The sequence below is a fragment of the Syngnathus typhle genome, linkage group LG14 (genome assembly GCF_033458585.1).
Source record: "Syngnathus typhle isolate RoL2023-S1 ecotype Sweden linkage group LG14, RoL_Styp_1.0, whole genome shotgun sequence".
NCBI lineage: Eukaryota > Metazoa > Chordata > Actinopteri > Syngnathiformes > Syngnathidae > Syngnathus > Syngnathus typhle.
Genome location: NC_083751.1, coordinates 274,529 through 292,194, shown reverse-complemented (window position 1 = coordinate 292,194; position 17,666 = coordinate 274,529). Strand labels below are relative to the sequence as shown.

Sequence of the window (17,666 nt, the reverse complement as noted above, 5' to 3'; positions counted from 1 at the left end):
TGGCAGGTTGCTTTTCAGGCACCACGAGAAGCCGCAGCAGCAGCAGTCAAACATTTCCATTGCTATTAGTATCTGGCAGGCTGGACGTTAATGATACCTTTAAGAAGTCAGTCAGTCAGTCAGTCAGTCCCCCGCTGACAGATGATGTCCTTCAGCTGCTTAACTGGCAGCCTTTGGAATATATTCATCAGTATTCAACTTGTCTACCTTGCTGCTTTGCACGCCGCTTCGGGGAGAGCTAGCGTTGGCTCCACATTAGCAGATGGCGCCACTTCAATCATGTTTGGAAAATCGGGACAGGCCGATGGAGTCGATGAAATTTGTCGAGAAGCCTGTCATCGCTCTTATTTGGCAGCCGTTGAAATGAAGAAAAGATGAGTGCTGTCAAAGAAATGCTGGAATAGCTACCTAGATTGAGTTCCTTCCTTCTATGCTTCTTTTTTTAGTGAAGAGGGCCAGGGAAAAACAGAAGAACAATATGCGCCTTGTATTGATATTGTCCAAGGTTTCTTTCCACTACTAATGCCATTTGTTAGGCAGGATGGACTAAAAGGCCTCTGCTTTCAATCATTCAGCGTTTGCATTTCATGAACAGGATCATGACTTGACATGATTTGTCATAAGGCACTCTGAATGTCTCTTTGACCTCTTTTGAAATTCCGGTGGGGTTTTTTTCCTTTCCGGGTTTCACGAATGAATGGCATTTCTAGAACGTCAAACTACAGCTGTCCTGGATCTTATCAGTGCGTTTAAAAAAAGTGCAATTAATACCTACAGGGGACCTACTATTGATACAAAAACAAATCATCGACAGCAAGTCTTGATATAAATATATAGATTTGTATTTACACCTTTTGAAAAAAGTAGTGCTTTGCCATCTGTTGTCGAAGAGTTGAGTACAAGTGAGCAGAGAGGTCAGTGCAAGTCGGAGCAAATGCTCAATCAATAGTTCATCTTCCACCATGATGACGACAATTCGCATTGTTGTAAAGATGAGCGGCCCGACAGCTTTTAAACAAACGCAGGCTCGTCCTTTCAAAGTCCCACGCACGCACGGATTCGCACTGTCGTAAAGATGAGCGGCCCGACAGCTTTTAAACAAACGCAGGCTCGTCCTTTCAAAGTCCCACGCAGGCACGCAAGCGCAGACTCGGTCATTTCGCAGCTTAACGGCTCTGCAATTGCGACAGCAGCAACGGGACGGCGGCCAAGCTCAGATGCAGTCGTTCCACAGTGGGCGCGCTGGCCCATCCTCGAACGGCCACCTGATATGTGAAGAAGGCAAGAGGCCAATTACAAGGGGAAGAAGGTTGCCATCAGTCACACCAGCGCATCCTTCCATTTTCAAAGCCTACCAGCGGGGGAGAGTCCAGATGAGGAGGAATGCGCTGGGGAGGGGCAAGACCAGCCCTGTCCTCCATCACCGGACTGCGGCCACTGGGGAAATCATACGGGGCCGTACCTAAACATACAAGCGTGGATATTGCCGGGATCGAGTCGATATTCTTTGCAATATGATGGATGGATGGATGGATGGACGTGTCAAATCCAAAGACAAGTGGGCAGGCAGCAGGAACATTTGCAACAGATTAGAAAAAGTACATTATTTGATACATCTGGATTTTACTTTCCAATTTGGGAAACAGAAGAGGAGAGAAGATGTGATGACATGTACATTATTGACGAACAAAACACGTCCGAGGAAGGATCGTGCTGGTCTCCTCTGACACCATTGTGACATGATGACAAATATGCATCTGATACATCACCAGTAAGGTGGGGGCACGTTTGAGCTGGAGAGAGAGGCCAGAGAAAAGGCTGATGTGCTTCAAATCGGATCCAGATACATTCGAACGTCCAATCAATGTGGAAAATACAGATGTGGGGAAAAAGAATGAAAGCTCACCAGATGCTTCACAGCCATCTTCATCATCGCAATCATCTCCACTGGCCCTTTCCTTTTCTGTCTGTGCACTCCCCCCGTCCTCCTCTTCCTCCCCTTTTCTTGCGGTTTGGTGCGCCCAGCCGAGCTCCGCTAAAAGTTCCTAAACATGCATTAGCACGAGTGCATATTTCACAAGTCACAACAGTACTCGAGTGAGAGCTCGACATTTATGGAGTACACGTACATACATTCATCCACATGGATTGACTGTGAATGTTTTCAAGAGTGACGGATTGGAAGGAAATAGTATGTACTATCTGCTGATCAAATCATTTTGCTTGCACGTCATAAGACACAAATCTTTCTCATTCTGCTTCAGTCACCACTATGTGTGGATGGACCAAATCACCAACCCACCAAACCACCAACCCACCAAACCACCAACCCACCAAACCACCAACCCACCAAACCACCAACCCACCGACCCACCGACCCACCGACCCACCGACCCACCAACCCACCAACCCACCAACCCACCAACCCACCAACCCACCAACCCACCAACCCACCAACCCACCAACTCCTGCATTCCCTGCATGTGACCTTTGTACCGAGAACAAACTGAATGCGAGCGCACTTCTAATGAAGCCATCATCGGCCGCGTTGTCACGCTCCGTCATTTCAGCAAAAAGATGGGCGCAGAGCAGCCAGGCCACTGACCAGGTTGATTGTGCTTGTACACACAAATTGTAATTGCGAGTGACCAAGCTAACGGAATCCCATTAGGCGGGCCGGCCCGCTGCTTCAAAGGTCTCACGAAGAGAGGAAGATGAGAGGCCAGGCAAAGACGAGCCGCAATCACGCACGTACGTGGGTCGGCCGATAGACAATTCCTATTTCGCTCGTGCCTCTTTGTCATATTTAGCTCCTCCGTTGACAGTCATGAATAATAATGACTGCGGCTTTGAAGGAATGGCTGCGAGGATGGACCAGAGGGAGCCATCTTCCATTGAAGGTGACTGTGATGTCGCTGAACTCAAAGCTCACGGACAATTGGCTGTACGATAGCTTGGAAATGGCTCAAAACAAAACGAACAATGTCTATTTATAAGGAAGATGTAAAAATAGCTGTATGCTTGATCATCTTATACTGCTGAGAATTTTTGCTTGGCAGGTAATACGTACGTCAGAAGTTATCCTCACGTTGTTTTTGTAATATCTTTGGAGAATAATACTGTTCCATGCAACATTTTAACCACACATAACACGAATGGTCCACCCATGAATAACGAACGACTGGCGGCTGACTCTGCATTTTATGATCATCAGTCTTTTTTCCCCCAAGGGCTATGGCTATTCATTCCAAAAGGGGAAAGAAGGTCGTTAAAGATAGGATTGGTTTGTGTTGCAAACTCGGTCACAAAGAGAATTCAGGTCAAAAGTCAAGGGACGCACGCTCGTTTGTCGAGCAGCGGCGCTGGCGAGTCTGGAACACGGGCCGTGGATGATTGATGAGTAATGACTGCAAATCCCGTCATCGTATTAGCAAGCCGTCAAAAGCATCAATCAGCTGCAATTGCCCAATGAATGTACGACCGAACGTTTCAATGCATTGCATTAAGCAGCAGCACTCCGCTAACACGTGATTGAAAGCCCAATGAGGGGCATGACACAAATTTGGCCTTCAAAACTGGACGGGACTTTGGTGCGTGCCATAAAGCATTTGTCGTGCGCTGCCGTGGGATAACCCTAAGCCCGAGCGTACGCATGCATGTATGTATCCAGTTTGTAGGTTGCAACAGGGGTCTTGCGTGTACCTGTGTCAACTGCTCCAGTCGGTGTTTTGCCGCCCGTAGGGCAGGATCAGGATCGCGGACGCTCATTTCCGGGTTGTCCCTCTGTGCTTTCAAAGTGCTGGCCACCACGCCACCTGCATAACTACAGCATCAGGTAGATTAGGTTACTTGGATTAATAAAAGCTCATGGCTTCTTTGTAAAATGGATGGAGAGAGAGCGAGAGAGAGAGAGAGACAGAGAGAGAGACAGACAGAGAGACAGAGACAGAAAAGCCAGAGAGATAGAAAAGCGCCTCATCCGCTGAAACGTTGACAATGAATGGTGTTGGAAATAAATGGAGGGAATCATGTGCACAAGCAAGCACAAGTCGAGTGGAAATGATTACAATCGAGATAGAGATCTGTTCCAAGGGAGTGTTGCATGCATGGTGGAGATACACCTGAGGGGGAACGACAATATGTGGAATGTCAACAGCCAGACTGGACTGGCCTGGCCTGGTGGTCAAAATCATGGTGAGGCTTCTCTCTAGTGGAATACATTTGCTATTACACCCCAATCAGAGTCAACGCACGGTTGTCGGTTGACCGCGGCAGCACGTACTACGTTTACCTCTCCACGACGTCTCGGCCGCTCCAACACGCGTGCTGCTCAACCTCCGTCTCACTTTCGCAAAGCATCTCAGGGAGCTCGGAGAAAAGCGACTGGTAGCGCTGAATAGAGCCCTCAAACTCCCTGAAAGCAATTTGGGGGTTTGTTTGAAGGTGCTGCACTTCCAACGGCAGCCGATGGGAACGAACGCACCACCTACCTTGACAATTTCTTCAGACTGCGGCTCTTGTCACCTCTGGATCCTTTGAGAGGGAACGACCTACAGAGAGAGAATCACCTACTACGTGTGCTACATTCCATTGAATTTGAACCTTGCAATGACATTCACGAGTTCCAAACATAAGAAGCAATGTCCACGTATGCACCTCACCTCTGAGTCTGGAGCTGAAGACTCGGAAAGCCCAAAGAGGTCAGGGGCGTCCTCTTTGTTGCTCTTTGCATCATCCGCCCAGTCGCTTTTGTGACGTGGGAGGTGTTGGGATGTCCGCTCATCATCACGGGACCAGCTGCGTGTGACCCGCACACCCTCTCCACCTGAGGAGACCAACAATGATGGAAAAAAGAAGGATCCATTTGGAAATATCCACCTGGCCCGACCTGCGTCTTTTCTTCAGCTGACCGAAAAGGAGGGAAAAGAAAATCGGTTTCAAATGATGCCAAAAACGATTGGCCGCTTCCATTCCTAAAGTTTGACACAGCCAACAAGAGCAAAGTGTCAAACCGGTCGGACGTTGTTAGCGTTGGCAAAGGCGGGATTTAATGAAGTGCTATCCTCTTAGTAGCACCTTTGCGTGCGGGTGTTTGTTTAGCGCCCAGGAATCCAGGACTCGGCTAAATCCACAGTGTTGTGGCGAATGTTGGCCCCATTCTCCATTGCTTCCTGCAACATTGTGTGCGGGCTGGCTGGCCGCTGTTTGCGTGTCATGTGTTTGTCCACAGATTAGCCACAGAAACGTTCTCATCACTCAGAAGCCAGCAGCATTCTGGGTACGGGTCGTCTTGCCAACCGCGGCCTTTGTCCGATGCTGGACTCGAATTCACGCGCACAAAGACTGAAGGAAAGAGCGCATTCTCTAAAGAGGGAATCGAGGTGTGGGGCTGGAAGGAAGGGAGGAGGAGGTCCAAGCGACAAGCTGAAAGAAGACCACAGTCTTTGGGCTAATGCTAATGACCGAAGGAAATATGGCCGTGTTGCCAGGATTGAGCTCATTCAGTTTGATTTGAACATGGGACAAATGTTAACCAAGGCATGCCCGCGCGTCGGCTCGCAAATGGACTTACAATGGCAGTGATGCGCGGCCCATGCAACTGGGCGTGCAGGATGGCATCATCGACATGATTCCGAACGGCCAACAGCGCCAGCTCCATGCTGTTGCGGTTGCTGCTGGTCGCTAAAGTCCCGGCTAATCTTTGGAGCAACAGGACCAACCTTCTCCAGGGTGCAGCAAGTTCAGATATCCCCACCTGAAATAAAGAAGAAGGTTGACGACCGAGCCACCGTTGGAGAGGACAAAGCGCCGTTTCACTTTGGGGTCCGCAATTTGGGAATCGCCAAAAGCCAAAGTCTCGGACGTGTCGGACGGAGCCGAGCGTACCGGTCGGTCGGTCGGTGGGTGGACGGGGAAAGGGTCGCGTCGGGAAAAGTGGATCCGGAGAGAAAGGGGTCAACTTACCAGACATCCTCTCATCACGTTAACACAGAGTCCGCTACAGGGCCTGATCAATGTCAGACCTCTGCAATGGGAGCAATACCGCATCCTCACTAAGCCCCGGCCACACTCTCGGGATAACGGGGCCTTTTCCGTGGCATCCACCACCTCCCCCGCCAATTGGAGCAATCGACTCAGAGTTCGGCCCGCTCGGAGCGCACGGGAAAGACTGGCGAGCAGAAATGGAGGGTGGGGCCCAAAGGGACTGACATCCTGCCGCGTCATCCGCAGGCACTCTTCCTGAGCGGAAAAAGAGGGAGGCGACGGCTGGCCCATTCCAGGGTTGAGAAGTCGCCCGTAGACCAGTGGGAAGAGCTCGTTGAAGAAGGTCCCCACCGCTCGTTCCAAAGAGGCCTCGGGCTCCCCCGAGAGATGGCCACGAACGGCGTTGAAAAGCTGAAGCACGTGCGGCCGACACTCCGACGCCAGGCTGGAGTAGGCGCTGTCAAACAGGTTGCTGGTCAAATTCGAGGTAAAGGAGACCAGGGAATCAAAGGTGTCTGGAGAAAGCACAAAACAGATTGTTAGTAAGGGCATTTGTCAAATGACGGACGGACGCTGTTTCCATGTCCCTAGTACGTACGTCGACTGATGGATGGAAATGTCCATTTTCTCTCAAAGACAACCACACCGCATCTCAACCTTTGATACTGCCGCCGCCTCCACATTCTTTTTGCTGAGTGTTTACATAGCCCGATGTTGGATGACGCGCGCGCCCCGGAATAAACATGGAGCTTTTCTTCAAGGTTGCATATTTCGACCGCCGCCGCCAACAACACATGATAGCCCCGGTACCAATTTAGCCTGCTCAGCAAGCCTCTCTAGTAGCAAGTGAGCCTCTGATGCTCTCTTGTCATTCTTCTCTCCATTTCCTTCTCATGCTGCCTTTTGAACAGGAGCTGCCAAAGTGCTAGAGCAATGCACGGGCCGGAGCGCCTAACCTCAGGCACCTCAGCCAGCCAATTGCACTTACAGTTTCCCTATCCGGGCGTCTACTCAAAATGGTACTTGTTGAGCAAAATGGACCCGGATTGGGAAGATGGTGTTTTCGACAGTCTCAATATCCAAGTGAGTGTCCGAGTGGTGAAAAGCTTCCACTCCACTCCCATCCCAATCACCTCCACCTGTACTCACGCTAAGGACTAGCCACTGATTTCTTTCCTTCTTGCATGTCTGATTAGCCATCCAAATAGAGTGATCCAAAATAGCTTCAGTCATCAAATTGTCATCAGACAACACATGATAATGAGCCTGACCCGTTCACTGCACTGACAACAGCGTGTGCCTATGTTTGAAACTTGCCATTTAAACACGCTGATGTCAATCTAATGGCATCCCAACACACACACACACAGCCAACTGGGAGAGAGAGAGAGAGAGAGAGAGAGAGAGAGAGAGAGAGAGAGAGAGAGAGAGAGAGAGAGAGAGAGAGAGAGAGAGAGAGAGAGAGAGAGAGAGAGAGAGAGAGAGAGAGAGAGAGAGAGAGAGAGAGAGAGAGAGAGAGAGAGAGAGAGAGAGAGAGAGAGAGAGAGAGAGAGAGAGCTAATTATGTGTGACTTTCAGCACCTCATGGGTCACTTAACACATTTGGGTGTGTTCAAACAACTTTGTACAGCTGCAAGCACCTGGCGAGCGAGCTGTCAACATCATGGTACTTGCTCTGCCATGCAACACAAATCATCGCATTTCAATAAGAGCGTGTTATACCTCTGTGCGCACTTTCTTTTTTTATCATCTGAGCACAGAGGGTTATCTCAAAAAATAATAATAAGGATCAATTCAATACGCTTTCAGTAGCGAGCGTACCGGCTGTCAACGTCTGCTCTTGATATGTTTGCATGCATGCCCATGCCTTGCCATGCAATGCTTACTCAAACACAAACAGCATGGAGTGACAAGGCCCAAACTCCTGGGCTCTCTCGCCACGTGTCCTTCTCTCCGGTCTGGCTGATGTGGGTGATAGGGCAACGGGGTCTTCCACGTGCAGACCGAGTGCAGGCGGGATTGGGAGCGGCTGTAAACAGAGCCTGATGACTACAAGCGCTCTGGGCATGTTTCACTTGCTTAGTGGGCTCTAATGAAAGCCTTAGGATTGCTTGAGAGAGTGTGTGTGTGGGTGTGTGTTGGATCCAATCAATTAGACCCAAAATTCTTCTTTCATTAGGCTTCACCTCATCAGACGGGAAAGATGAGTTGAACGCCACCATTGCATATTATATTTAGCTTGGAATATTTAGCAGACACTTTTCCTCACGAATGGCGAATTTAGCTCCATCGATAATGTCTGCCTCATTATCCCCGGATCGTGTGAAAAACAGCTGAGAAAAAGGAAGGACAAAGACTAGAACTTGTTTGCTCTGCCTGTCTGGGTCTCATCAACGCAAACCATCTAATAATGTGTGCAGCCCATGCGTATCGCACGCACGCACGTGCACGCACGTGCACGCACGCACGTGCACGCGCGCACACAAGTAGTGGTGAGAGAAAAGTGGACAGGCAGAGTATTCTCCCTCCTATTGAGAGCGGCTGTTGCCCGTGACAACAACACTTTGGTGGGGATACGCGCTGAATGTAAACATTCTTCAGGCCTTGCACTCTCGTCGGTCACGAACAAAAGCTAATGATTGACACAGAAAGCCAAGAGAAAGCTAGTAAGCAAGTTTTCCACTTCCCTTCTCTCTCAAGGGACATCAGTTGTTTGTTTGGCTAGCCACTGTGGCGCCCCACGAAATAAACTGGCCTCACACCATCAAACAGACACAAACTAGCTAGTTCACGACGGACGCACAAAGTCAGCACGACGTGAGGGCTCGCTCGGGTCCCGGAAGTACTTGACGCAATTGTTCTTCTGTCACACAGCGATTGGACTTGTCAATTCAACGTGCTTGTGTTTATTCAACGAATGTCATCTCTTGACGTTTTACGGATGCGGTCTCACGGCGCGTCGATCCGCCCCGCCCCCCGGTTCTGAGGCCGGCCGGACGGTCGAATCTCATCATCGGCCTTCCGTTGGCCCGGTCGACCTCACCTCGGTAGGCTTTGCTGTGTCCGGCAATCAGGTACTTGAGCTCAAAGCTGAAGGATCGGATCTTCTGCTGAGTCTCGCTGCGAACGGCGGCCATGTAACCGTCTTCCATCTTACTGGTACAGCACCCCAGACCAGAGTGGACACACACTCTGAGAGAATCATCTGAGTGGACGACAAACACGTTTAGCATTCCTTTTGGGTGGGTGCTCACACAAATACCACGAGTGGCTAATCTCGGCAAGAGAAAAAAAGCAATCGGCAAGCAAAATTGCGTGTACGTGGATGCGCATTGTGTGCGTGCGCGGGTGAGATGTTTTCCAAAGTGGCAAGCAGCTGACTAAGATCAAGGGGGAGAGGGATGACAGGACAGGAATGGACTGTACACCAAGGTATGACCTGACACGTACGCATCATGCACACACACACGCACAGACGCATGAAAATCCACCCACACCGTTTTCCGTTTTGGTATTTTCATATGAAGAGGTAAAGACCCAATGATTGTCTCACACACACACACACACACACACATCTGGGTGCGGTGAATCGATTTCCGCAATGATTCCGAGCCACTTCCCCACACTATTTATGAATGAAAGCAAATGACGTACGTACATTGAAGTCAATCACTTTCTCAACCAGGGATGCCGCTGATACAGTAAGAAAAAAAATGGGATGCTATCTTGATTGACAACTCCATATAGTATGTGGAAACAGCAGCGCCTGAACCTTGATATTCACTTCAAGTCCTATGCCAAAGCAACGTGCGCGCGCGCGCGCGCTTTCCGTGTCATTTTCAAGAGAAATTCTGGCCCACCAAAAGGATGATGCCCTCAATTTGGAATTTGCCATTGTCTTGCAAAAGAATCTAAACTCAGTTTGTTTTCCTTGTACGTAATTGTCCCCAAATGATTTGTTTTTGGAAATCAATTGGAAAGTATTCATAACTTTGCATGCATTGTGCAAAAGATAATCAACCCATCGAGATTTAGACTCTATGTCCATCCAACGGTCAAGCTCTGATGTCCCATCACGAAGGTGATTTACTGACCTGTTTGGGGAGTGTCTGGCACCAGTTCCACCTGGCCTATTTGGCGCATCATGTATGCTGTCTTCACCTCATGACAGCTGTCGGCATCGGCTGATCTACAGCCAGGCGTTGAAGCTAAGTAGAAAAAAATCACCCAGCACAAATCCACGTTTTGGAAGACAGCACGGGACATTGCAACATCTCAGAGAGTCAAGCTAACGAAAGGTGGCCACCGGATGACTCCCCAAGCATTCCACTGGCCACTGTATGATAGAGTAGTGAGTCTATGTGAAGCCCGAGACTGCCTGGAGCCCACTCTAAGGCTCAGGCGCACCCCAGCCCGCTCAGCCCAGCCCAGCCCAGCCCACCCACCCCATCATCTCTCTCTCTCTCTCTCTCTCTCTCTCTCTCTCTCTCTCTCTCTCTCTCTCTCTCTCTCTCTCTCTCTCTCTCTCTCTCTCTCGCTCTCTCGGTCGACTGAATGATGATTGAAAAGTTATTTCCCCGCTTGATCTTGATCCACATATTCTACTATGGTAGCTGTTTTCTGAATAAAACAAAAGTTAGGACAAAATTGAGCATGGGTACCACCTACTGTTTACATCACACTATTACACTCGGTACAAGAGTGCTTATTTGATTGATTTCGATGAGTTACTTCTTGGATTCGTAAAGAAGGGAAGCGCAATTGGTGCGTTTACAAATTAGGCAAATGATGACCAATGAAAGTCATCTCCATAAATACAATAGGAAAGGTCAAAAATGACTTGCCCCGAGTGAGGATCGAACTCACGACCTTCAGATTATGAGACTGACGCGCTGCCTACTGCGCTATCGAGGCATGTGAAGCTCATGTGGTCACTAACTTTTATGTTGACAGCTCAAAAACAACGAATGCCCGGAGTTGTACCAAGCCCATTGATTGCTACATGATGGCATGACTCCCGTCTCCTAAACCCATAAAGCAGGCTTGCGTAAACAGTTGTGATCGATAGGCACTTTATTTCAGTATAGGACTTGATCGTCAAAGTGCTGCGTGGGCAAGCTTATTGAAAACATAAAACAGCTGGCTGGGGTCGCACGCAGCGAGGGATACTAATTTGTCTGTTCCCATACCCCTTGAATGCGTCACGGGATGGATGTGTGACGGTCCCTTTAAAGACAATCTCCCGCGTTCAGAGTTGAGCGGAAATAGCAAGAGTGTTTTTCCTCTATTTAAGCGCGCCACCAACGACTGCGCAGTGCGCATCGCGTACGCGGCACGGTTGTGTTGCTGTAGTTCCAGCAAGCCTCCGAAAGATGTCCGAGGAAAGGTCTGTCGCGTCGAGCTCTGGGAGGTAACGCTTGCTTGCTTGTCATTTTGCATTTGAATGCGCGAGCTTGACCATTGCTAACGTTGATAGCCTCGCGTATGGCTGCTATTCTTCTTCTTGTGCGCGGGTGTTGACGTGCTCGTGGAATACGTATTAGCTGACGTAACTGCTTTGTTCCCGGCAGCGCTTCAAATGCTAACACTAGACATGTAGCTAACAGTCTAGCTCGGCTGCCGTCCGTGCCGTGCCGTGCCGTGCGGTGCCGTGCCGTGCCGTGCCATGCCATGCCATGTCGTGCCATGCTATGACTCGATTCGAAGGGGAGACGTGAATGGCCTCCACGTCATTGATCTTGCCAAGTGACTGAACGTGCGTTAAATGTGTTTGACAGTGGCGTGGATGAGAAGCCGTGCTCGTCGTCAGCACCTGCAACCGAGCGGTGAGTGTGTGCGCGCGCGCGCTTCCTTCTCGCTGGGCCTTGTGGAACACCGACAGCAACGTGTATGTTTGTGCAGCTGTTCTGGTGACGTCATGGAGGAGGCAAAGAAGCTCATCGGCACAGGCAACCGACATCTCGTGATGGGTGACATTGTCGCTGCAGTCCGTGTCTTTCAGGATGCATGCAGCCTGTTGTAAGTCCACGTTTGGGGAACGGAAAGCTGCAATCTACTCACTCTTACCTTGTGTCGGTGGCAGAGCTGCCAGGTATGGAGACACGGCAGATGAATGTGGTGAGGCCTTTTTCCTGTGTGGGAAGTCCCTACTTGAGCTTGCCAGGTAATCCAAGTTGCAAGTGGTTACCATGTGATCTTAAGTGCTCACCGCTCTACTCACTAGTACTGTGTGTCTTTGTTAGTCCATGAGAATTGAAGAGAGCCAAGAGTTTTGTTTTACATTCACTGCCTTTTTGTCTGTTAGGTTGGAGAGCACAGTCCTTGGGAATGCCCTGGTAGGGGTCCCAGAAGAATCTGATGATGATGATGATGAGGAGGAGCAGCCCAGTGACTCAAATATTGAGAGCGCCAATAACCTTGACGGTAAGGATCGCTGTTAGTATCCAGCCTACGAAATCATTGACATCTCAGCCCCTGTAGCAGATAGAAATGTCATTCCCAAAACATTGAGAGCTTGCACAATGTTTCAAAATTCTACCTTTCTCCTCAGGGACGCTTGAAACCGTTTAGTGCGCCATCCTGACTCAAAGCCTCTAATATCTTCTTCCACAAATCCCAAACAAACTCATAGTTCCCCTCGTTCCATTGTCTGACAGTCAGCCTCGCATGAAATCCAGTTAAACTCAGTTTAATATTGAAATCTTTACTAGTAATCTTGTCAGAATTGAAGGGCTACACGGTCAAAAAGGCCCAAGTTCCATAAGCACAGGAGCGTTAGTGCAAATCTTCTTTGGTGGAAAAGAAGCCAACCTAATGTCCTACATGCCACTCTGGTGCAGAAAACACTCGCGATGAGCTTCGAAAGCAGGTGTATGACGCAATGGCGGCCGAGCCTGAGGCGGCACGCTGCCGCGTGGAGAGCGGCGCAGAGGTGAAGCGACAAAATGGACTCGCGGAGTCGCCGGCGGAACAAGCTGGAGCCCACTCTGGAAAGCCCTTTGACTTCCAATTGAATGGAGGAGCCAAGAGCGCGGCTGAGGAAGCTCAAGTCAACGGAGTAGTGAACGGCACCGGGGGGGCGGCCGAGTCTCCCGAAAAGGAAGCTGTGGCCAAGACGGAAGACGCTGAGGCTGAGGCTGAGGCTGAGGCTGAGGCTGAGGCTGAGGCTGAGGCTGAGGCTGAGGCTGAGGCTGAGGCTGAAGAAAGCAGCGACTCCAAACTTGAGAAAGAAGCAGAGGGCAGGCAGTAGAGCTTTTGATGCAGTTGCATGATGGGGCAGCACCATCCTTGTGGTTATTTTTTAACAGTTCACATGCTGGTGTTAAAGGGAACTCTCAAATATTTCTACTCTACCTTGAGTTCATTTGCACCTTTTTGTGGCTGCTTGTAAATATGACTCCTTTTCTCCCAGATGAAGACGACGAGAATGGGGAAGTGGACAAAAATGGTGACAAGGTATTTTGAGTTTTGGGAAGGCCGCCTTTTTGTTCAAGTGAAATTGTAATCCTTTCTTTGTATGGCACTATGTCAGGAGGAGGAGGAGGAGGAGGAGGAGGTTGGCAATCTGCAATTGGCTTGGGAAATGCTGGAGGTGGCCAAGGTCATCTTTAAGAGGCAAGGTGCCATCCATCCATGGGTGCGCTATTTGCGTTGCTCTTGCTCGCTTTGACCTACCTTTTGTCTGAATTGCTTCAGAAAGGAAAACAAAGAGCAGCAGCTCATGGCAGCCCAGACCTTGTTGAAACTTGGAGAAGTTGGCGCAGAAGCAGGTATGCTTGATGTTGTTGATGTGCTGAGCATGTTGGAGGAGTCGCTGCAGCTGAAAGTGACATGACTGAGGTCATTGTTGTATACAGAAACAAGACGGCACGGTTTGTTTTGTTTTGTTCCCCTCGCAATGTGGAGGGCCAGATGTAATTGGTGGCGGGCTGCTGCTACTTGACTGCCCACTCGTGCTTCGCCAGTGAAATGAAAATGGGCTTTGTGGCAATTGTAAAGATTTGAACGGCATAACACTACTCCACCGTTGTGGGAACATACAAACAAACCATAGATTGGGTCGATGTTCGTTTTGCTGCTGCAGCCCGGAACTGTGTGACTTTGGAATATTTGCTATTCGTGAGTGACCTAGAAGTTGTATTTGGCTTTTCAAACGACGACCTCTATTGTGTCGACTCCCGTCCGTCCCAAAGGAAACTATCCTGAGGCACTGGAAGATTTCCAGGAATGTTTGGCCCTGCAGCTCAAGCACCTTCCTCCTCACAGTCGTCTGCTGGCCGAGACCCATTACCATGTCGCCGCCATGCATTGCCACATGGACAAGTATGGGGAGGCCGTTCGACACTACAACAGCTCCGTAGAAGTGATTGAAACCCGCTTGGGTAAGCCTGCGCATTTTCTTTGACGACGACAAAAAAATTCCTTTGACGCGTGCGTCAAGGCCAAATACTTGACCGGGAGTCCAACACACGAGTGCTGCAGTACTGATAGGAGACTTTGTCTAGCCATGTTGCAGAACTTGATTGATGCGGCAGAGAGCACCGAAGAGGCGACCGCTGAGATGGAAGAACTGAAGCAGCTTCTGCCAGACATTCGAGAAAAAATAGAAGATGCTGAAGAAATCCACAAAACAGACTGTGCTGCCATCCAACAGACGCTTGTAGGTCCACAGTAAAATAAACAAAATGCTCATCCTTTTGTGCCATTTTTTTTGTTTTTAATACATATTTCTTGTAAGATTATGTCGCAATTTGCCAACAATTGTGTAACTCCAAGCCCGACAAGTACTCATTAAAGAGAATGAAATAAAGGCTGCAGGTGTCAAAGTAAAAGCCCAGGAAGGTGAAAAGGCAAAGAATGTTGACTTTGTTTCTACCAAAAATACCATGGTTGCAAATTGCCTATTTTTTATTTTTTTTTTCACTTCCTCTTTCAAAGTAAAGTCTAGTTTGAGTGATTGGTCTACATAGTCAGTCATGACGGGTTTCCAACGGAAAGCATAACTGCAATCGAGTTGACAGAAGTTCAAGTATTTTGCTGATTTATCAAGCAATTTAAAATCTATGCAAGTGCAAACATTGTGTTTTGGGCGGGAGAATATAACCTTAGTATTTTTTGCCTATGCCATCAAGCATCTAACTCTGTAACTAACCTCCAGGGCGGCGCTTCAACCTCATCAGCCTCCCGGAGTGAAAATGGCAGCGCTTCAACCTTTGCCGGCCCCACCACACAGGTAAGAGTGCCTCGTTCACCGCCAAATGTCAATCTGACCATCCGAATTCACGGTGAAACCAAATTCTCCGTCGCAGATCCCGACGAAATGGACGGATGGAGCATCATCTTCTAAAGTGGCCTCAGACATTTCTCACCTAGTTCGGAAAAAGGTGAGCGCTTGACATGACAAGTTGACGGATGCATTTAAGGAACAAAAACCTGAAACTTGGATGCATTTCATGATCTTGTGTCCGTTGAATAAGGGTTGTCAATTTGTCCTGTTCTGCTGCTGCTGCAATGTCCAAACTCATTGTCGTGTTTTGAGGGGCACGTGTAGTGGATTAGGTGGTCATGGCGTTGTTTTCTTTCCCCAAATCGACGTGGAATACAGTTGTGAGGCTTTTTTTTTTTTTTTTTTTTTTTGTACATGTCAACACAGAGGAAACCAGAGGAGAAGAGCCCAGTCAAGGACACTGATGCTAAGCAGACCAAACAGGAAGCTACACTTAATGGCACTGGAGACTCTAGTGCCAACAATGGAGTTGAGGAGCAAAAATCACAGGAGGCGAGTGTTGGTCTTGGATGGATTGTTTGGCAATAGCGAGCCAGCCAGCCAGCGCTGCTAATCTTGTTGGTTTAAGGCCATTGGTAAAGCTAAATGCCTGCTCCCTGAAGAGAACACGAATGGTGTTTTTTTTTCCTCAATGTGGTGTACACTCACGCTTGTTGACATGATCAAAGGTGGCGGGCCGTTTGCGTGCTTTGTGCAAAAGCACGGCTCATTTGCGTACGGGTGTCCAAGCGCATGAAGCTGCAACTTGCTCATTGATTGAATTTCCTTACAGCCTGCGCTCCAGTCTTCAGCGTGAGCGGCCCCCTGGATCCTGTTTTTTCAAGACCAGCATGCTTCTTGTTGTAAATAAGATCCATTTTCATAGCTTTGTCTGTCCAGTTTTGTATACTTGCAGTAAACCGATTTGCAAATAAATGAATTGAAACCAATGTCATTTTGGTCAAGTTGTATTTTAACAGCACAGCACAGTCCAGTTGAATTCCGACTGTTCTGCGTTGGACCACACGGCAACACAAGTCCATGCCTCCCACAATCAATTCCAATCTTATGAATACAGTTAAAAGGAGGTTAGTCCTTGTCATTTGTGTGATCAGACCTGAAAAGCCAATGTCTAATACCTAAAAGTCATAATGACGCCAGCTCATTTGGTGACCAGGTTATCGTGGTCAGATAGTTAGTTTGTGTGCTTGTAGTCTTTGGGGGGGAGGATTTAAACCGACCGCAATGTCAACTTGATGTCCCTTTTATACCGTCCGTCACTTGCAGCAGCACTGCTATTACATTAAGTGTTGAGGATGGCCTCAACACGAGCTGCTGCAGAGAACTAAAATATTCAGCACACACACAGAGAGAGAGAAAGAGAGAGTTAAGGACTTGAACTCCTTCCTCTCTCTCTCTCTCTCTCTCTCTCGGTTCTCATGCCCATCTGTTGCTAGGCAACTATCAAATAAAGGCTCTGAAGTCAGAGGCGAGAGGGAGAAGCCGAGAATTCACAAGTACTGCAATTGGCCGCTATTTGCTTGGCTCTGCACATGATCTCATCGCAGCTTTGGCTATCCATCTGTGGATCCATTTGGACTTGTGACTCCTTGCTCCGCCATTGGGCAAGCAAGCTGGGGGCGGGCCCGCTGGTTCCCAAGGTTACCCGCGTATGATTGACGTTCAGTCTCCTGCAGCGCAGCAGTGTATCACTGTTGCTCTGGCTTTCCTCCGGAGACTGGGAAGAAATTGGATGGCCGGGAAGAAAAGAGCCGAGCTAGAAGGATGCTTGTGATTTCAAATCTTTCCTGTATTTTGCCCTCCTTTCCTTGTGGGAAACGATGAATGCGCCGGCAGCCCTGGGAAAAGGCGGCTGAGGAAAAAGGGCTGGACGAAGAAGGTGCATTTGTTGGTGAGACTTACCTTGCCTTGCCATGCCTTGCCTTGCCTTGCCTTCTCTTGCCTTGCCTTCTCTTGCCTTGCCCTGCCCTGCCTCGCCTCGCCTCGCCTCGCCTCCCCATGCCTTGCCTTGGCTTTTTTCTTGAGCTCTTCACACCAATGCTATTTGGTGGACTTATTGGGACAGCCTTTGACTGTTTTTCATTTTATGGAAGCGTGGGAGTGAAGAAAAGGCTCTCTGCTGTGTGGGTGTTGAAATCCTTTTGACACTATCACGATTTAATAGGCCAACCAACATAAAAGATGCCAGCTCGACCAAATCCAAGTATTGTTGCAAGACTTGATCCATAGGTTGGGGTTTGATATCAAGGCTTGTCAAATATCTGTATAAAAGGAGGAGGAGGAGGAGGACGACCAATTACATAATGCTTCAGGGAGCTCAACATAAATATGCAACACTTGTGTTTTGCGGCTGTTATGTGTCAAGAGTGTTTCCATTGTGTGCGTGATACACTGG

The 17,666-nt window shown here is 48.9% G+C and overlaps 2 protein-coding genes and 1 non-coding gene across 18 annotated transcripts; 1 reads left to right on the top strand and 2 right to left on the bottom strand.

Moving 5' to 3' along the window:
- Positions 1 to 826: 826 nt before the first annotated feature.
- LOC133167287 (glypican-5-like) lies at positions 827 to 10,404 on the bottom strand. Of its 7 annotated transcripts, none has more exons than XM_061297980.1 (11): positions 10,080 to 10,404; positions 9,029 to 9,190; positions 6,211 to 6,500; positions 5,573 to 5,755; positions 4,662 to 4,825; positions 4,491 to 4,550; positions 4,292 to 4,414; positions 3,703 to 3,823; positions 1,907 to 2,035; positions 1,356 to 1,437; positions 827 to 1,265 (listed from the first exon to the last, which is right to left on the bottom strand). In XM_061297980.1, exons 1-11 carry the CDS (start codon positions 10,249 to 10,251, stop codon positions 1,036 to 1,038), a joined length of 1,716 nt encoding a protein of 571 aa, XP_061153964.1. In that variant the 5' UTR covers positions 10,252 to 10,404; the 3' UTR covers positions 827 to 1,035. The 7 variants fall into 7 exon arrangements, 5 of the variants coding, with proteins under 5 accessions (XP_061153964.1, XP_061153959.1, XP_061153960.1 ...); XM_061297975.1 differs by having other exon boundaries at positions 5,965 to 6,500; positions 10,080 to 10,403; XM_061297976.1 differs by having other exon boundaries at positions 1,356 to 1,462; positions 1,907 to 2,045; positions 5,965 to 6,500; positions 10,080 to 10,400.
- A 422-nt stretch (positions 10,405 to 10,826) lies between these two features.
- trnam-cau (transfer RNA methionine (anticodon CAU)) lies at positions 10,827 to 10,899 on the bottom strand. Its single transcript has one exon. It is a non-coding gene; the product is annotated as a tRNA-Met (tRNA).
- Positions 10,900 to 11,224: 325 nt separating this feature from the next.
- LOC133167272 (histone-binding protein N1/N2-like) lies at positions 11,225 to 16,200 on the top strand. Of its 10 annotated transcripts, none has more exons than XM_061297938.1 (15): positions 11,225 to 11,371; positions 11,763 to 11,810; positions 11,887 to 12,003; positions 12,068 to 12,148; positions 12,290 to 12,408; positions 12,825 to 13,223; positions 13,397 to 13,440; positions 13,517 to 13,599; positions 13,681 to 13,754; positions 14,178 to 14,366; positions 14,490 to 14,644; positions 15,143 to 15,217; positions 15,294 to 15,368; positions 15,638 to 15,763; positions 16,044 to 16,200. In XM_061297938.1, the coding sequence occupies exons 1-15, from the start codon at positions 11,358 to 11,360 to the stop codon at positions 16,065 to 16,067; spliced, it is 1,623 nt and encodes a 540-aa protein (XP_061153922.1). In that variant the 5' UTR covers positions 11,225 to 11,357; the 3' UTR covers positions 16,068 to 16,200. The 10 variants fall into 10 exon arrangements, with proteins under 10 accessions (XP_061153922.1, XP_061153921.1, XP_061153920.1 ...); XM_061297937.1 differs by having other exon boundaries at positions 11,227 to 11,395; positions 13,526 to 13,599; XM_061297936.1 differs by having other exon boundaries at positions 11,227 to 11,395; positions 13,523 to 13,599.
- Positions 16,201 to 17,666: the final 1,466 nt, after the last annotated feature.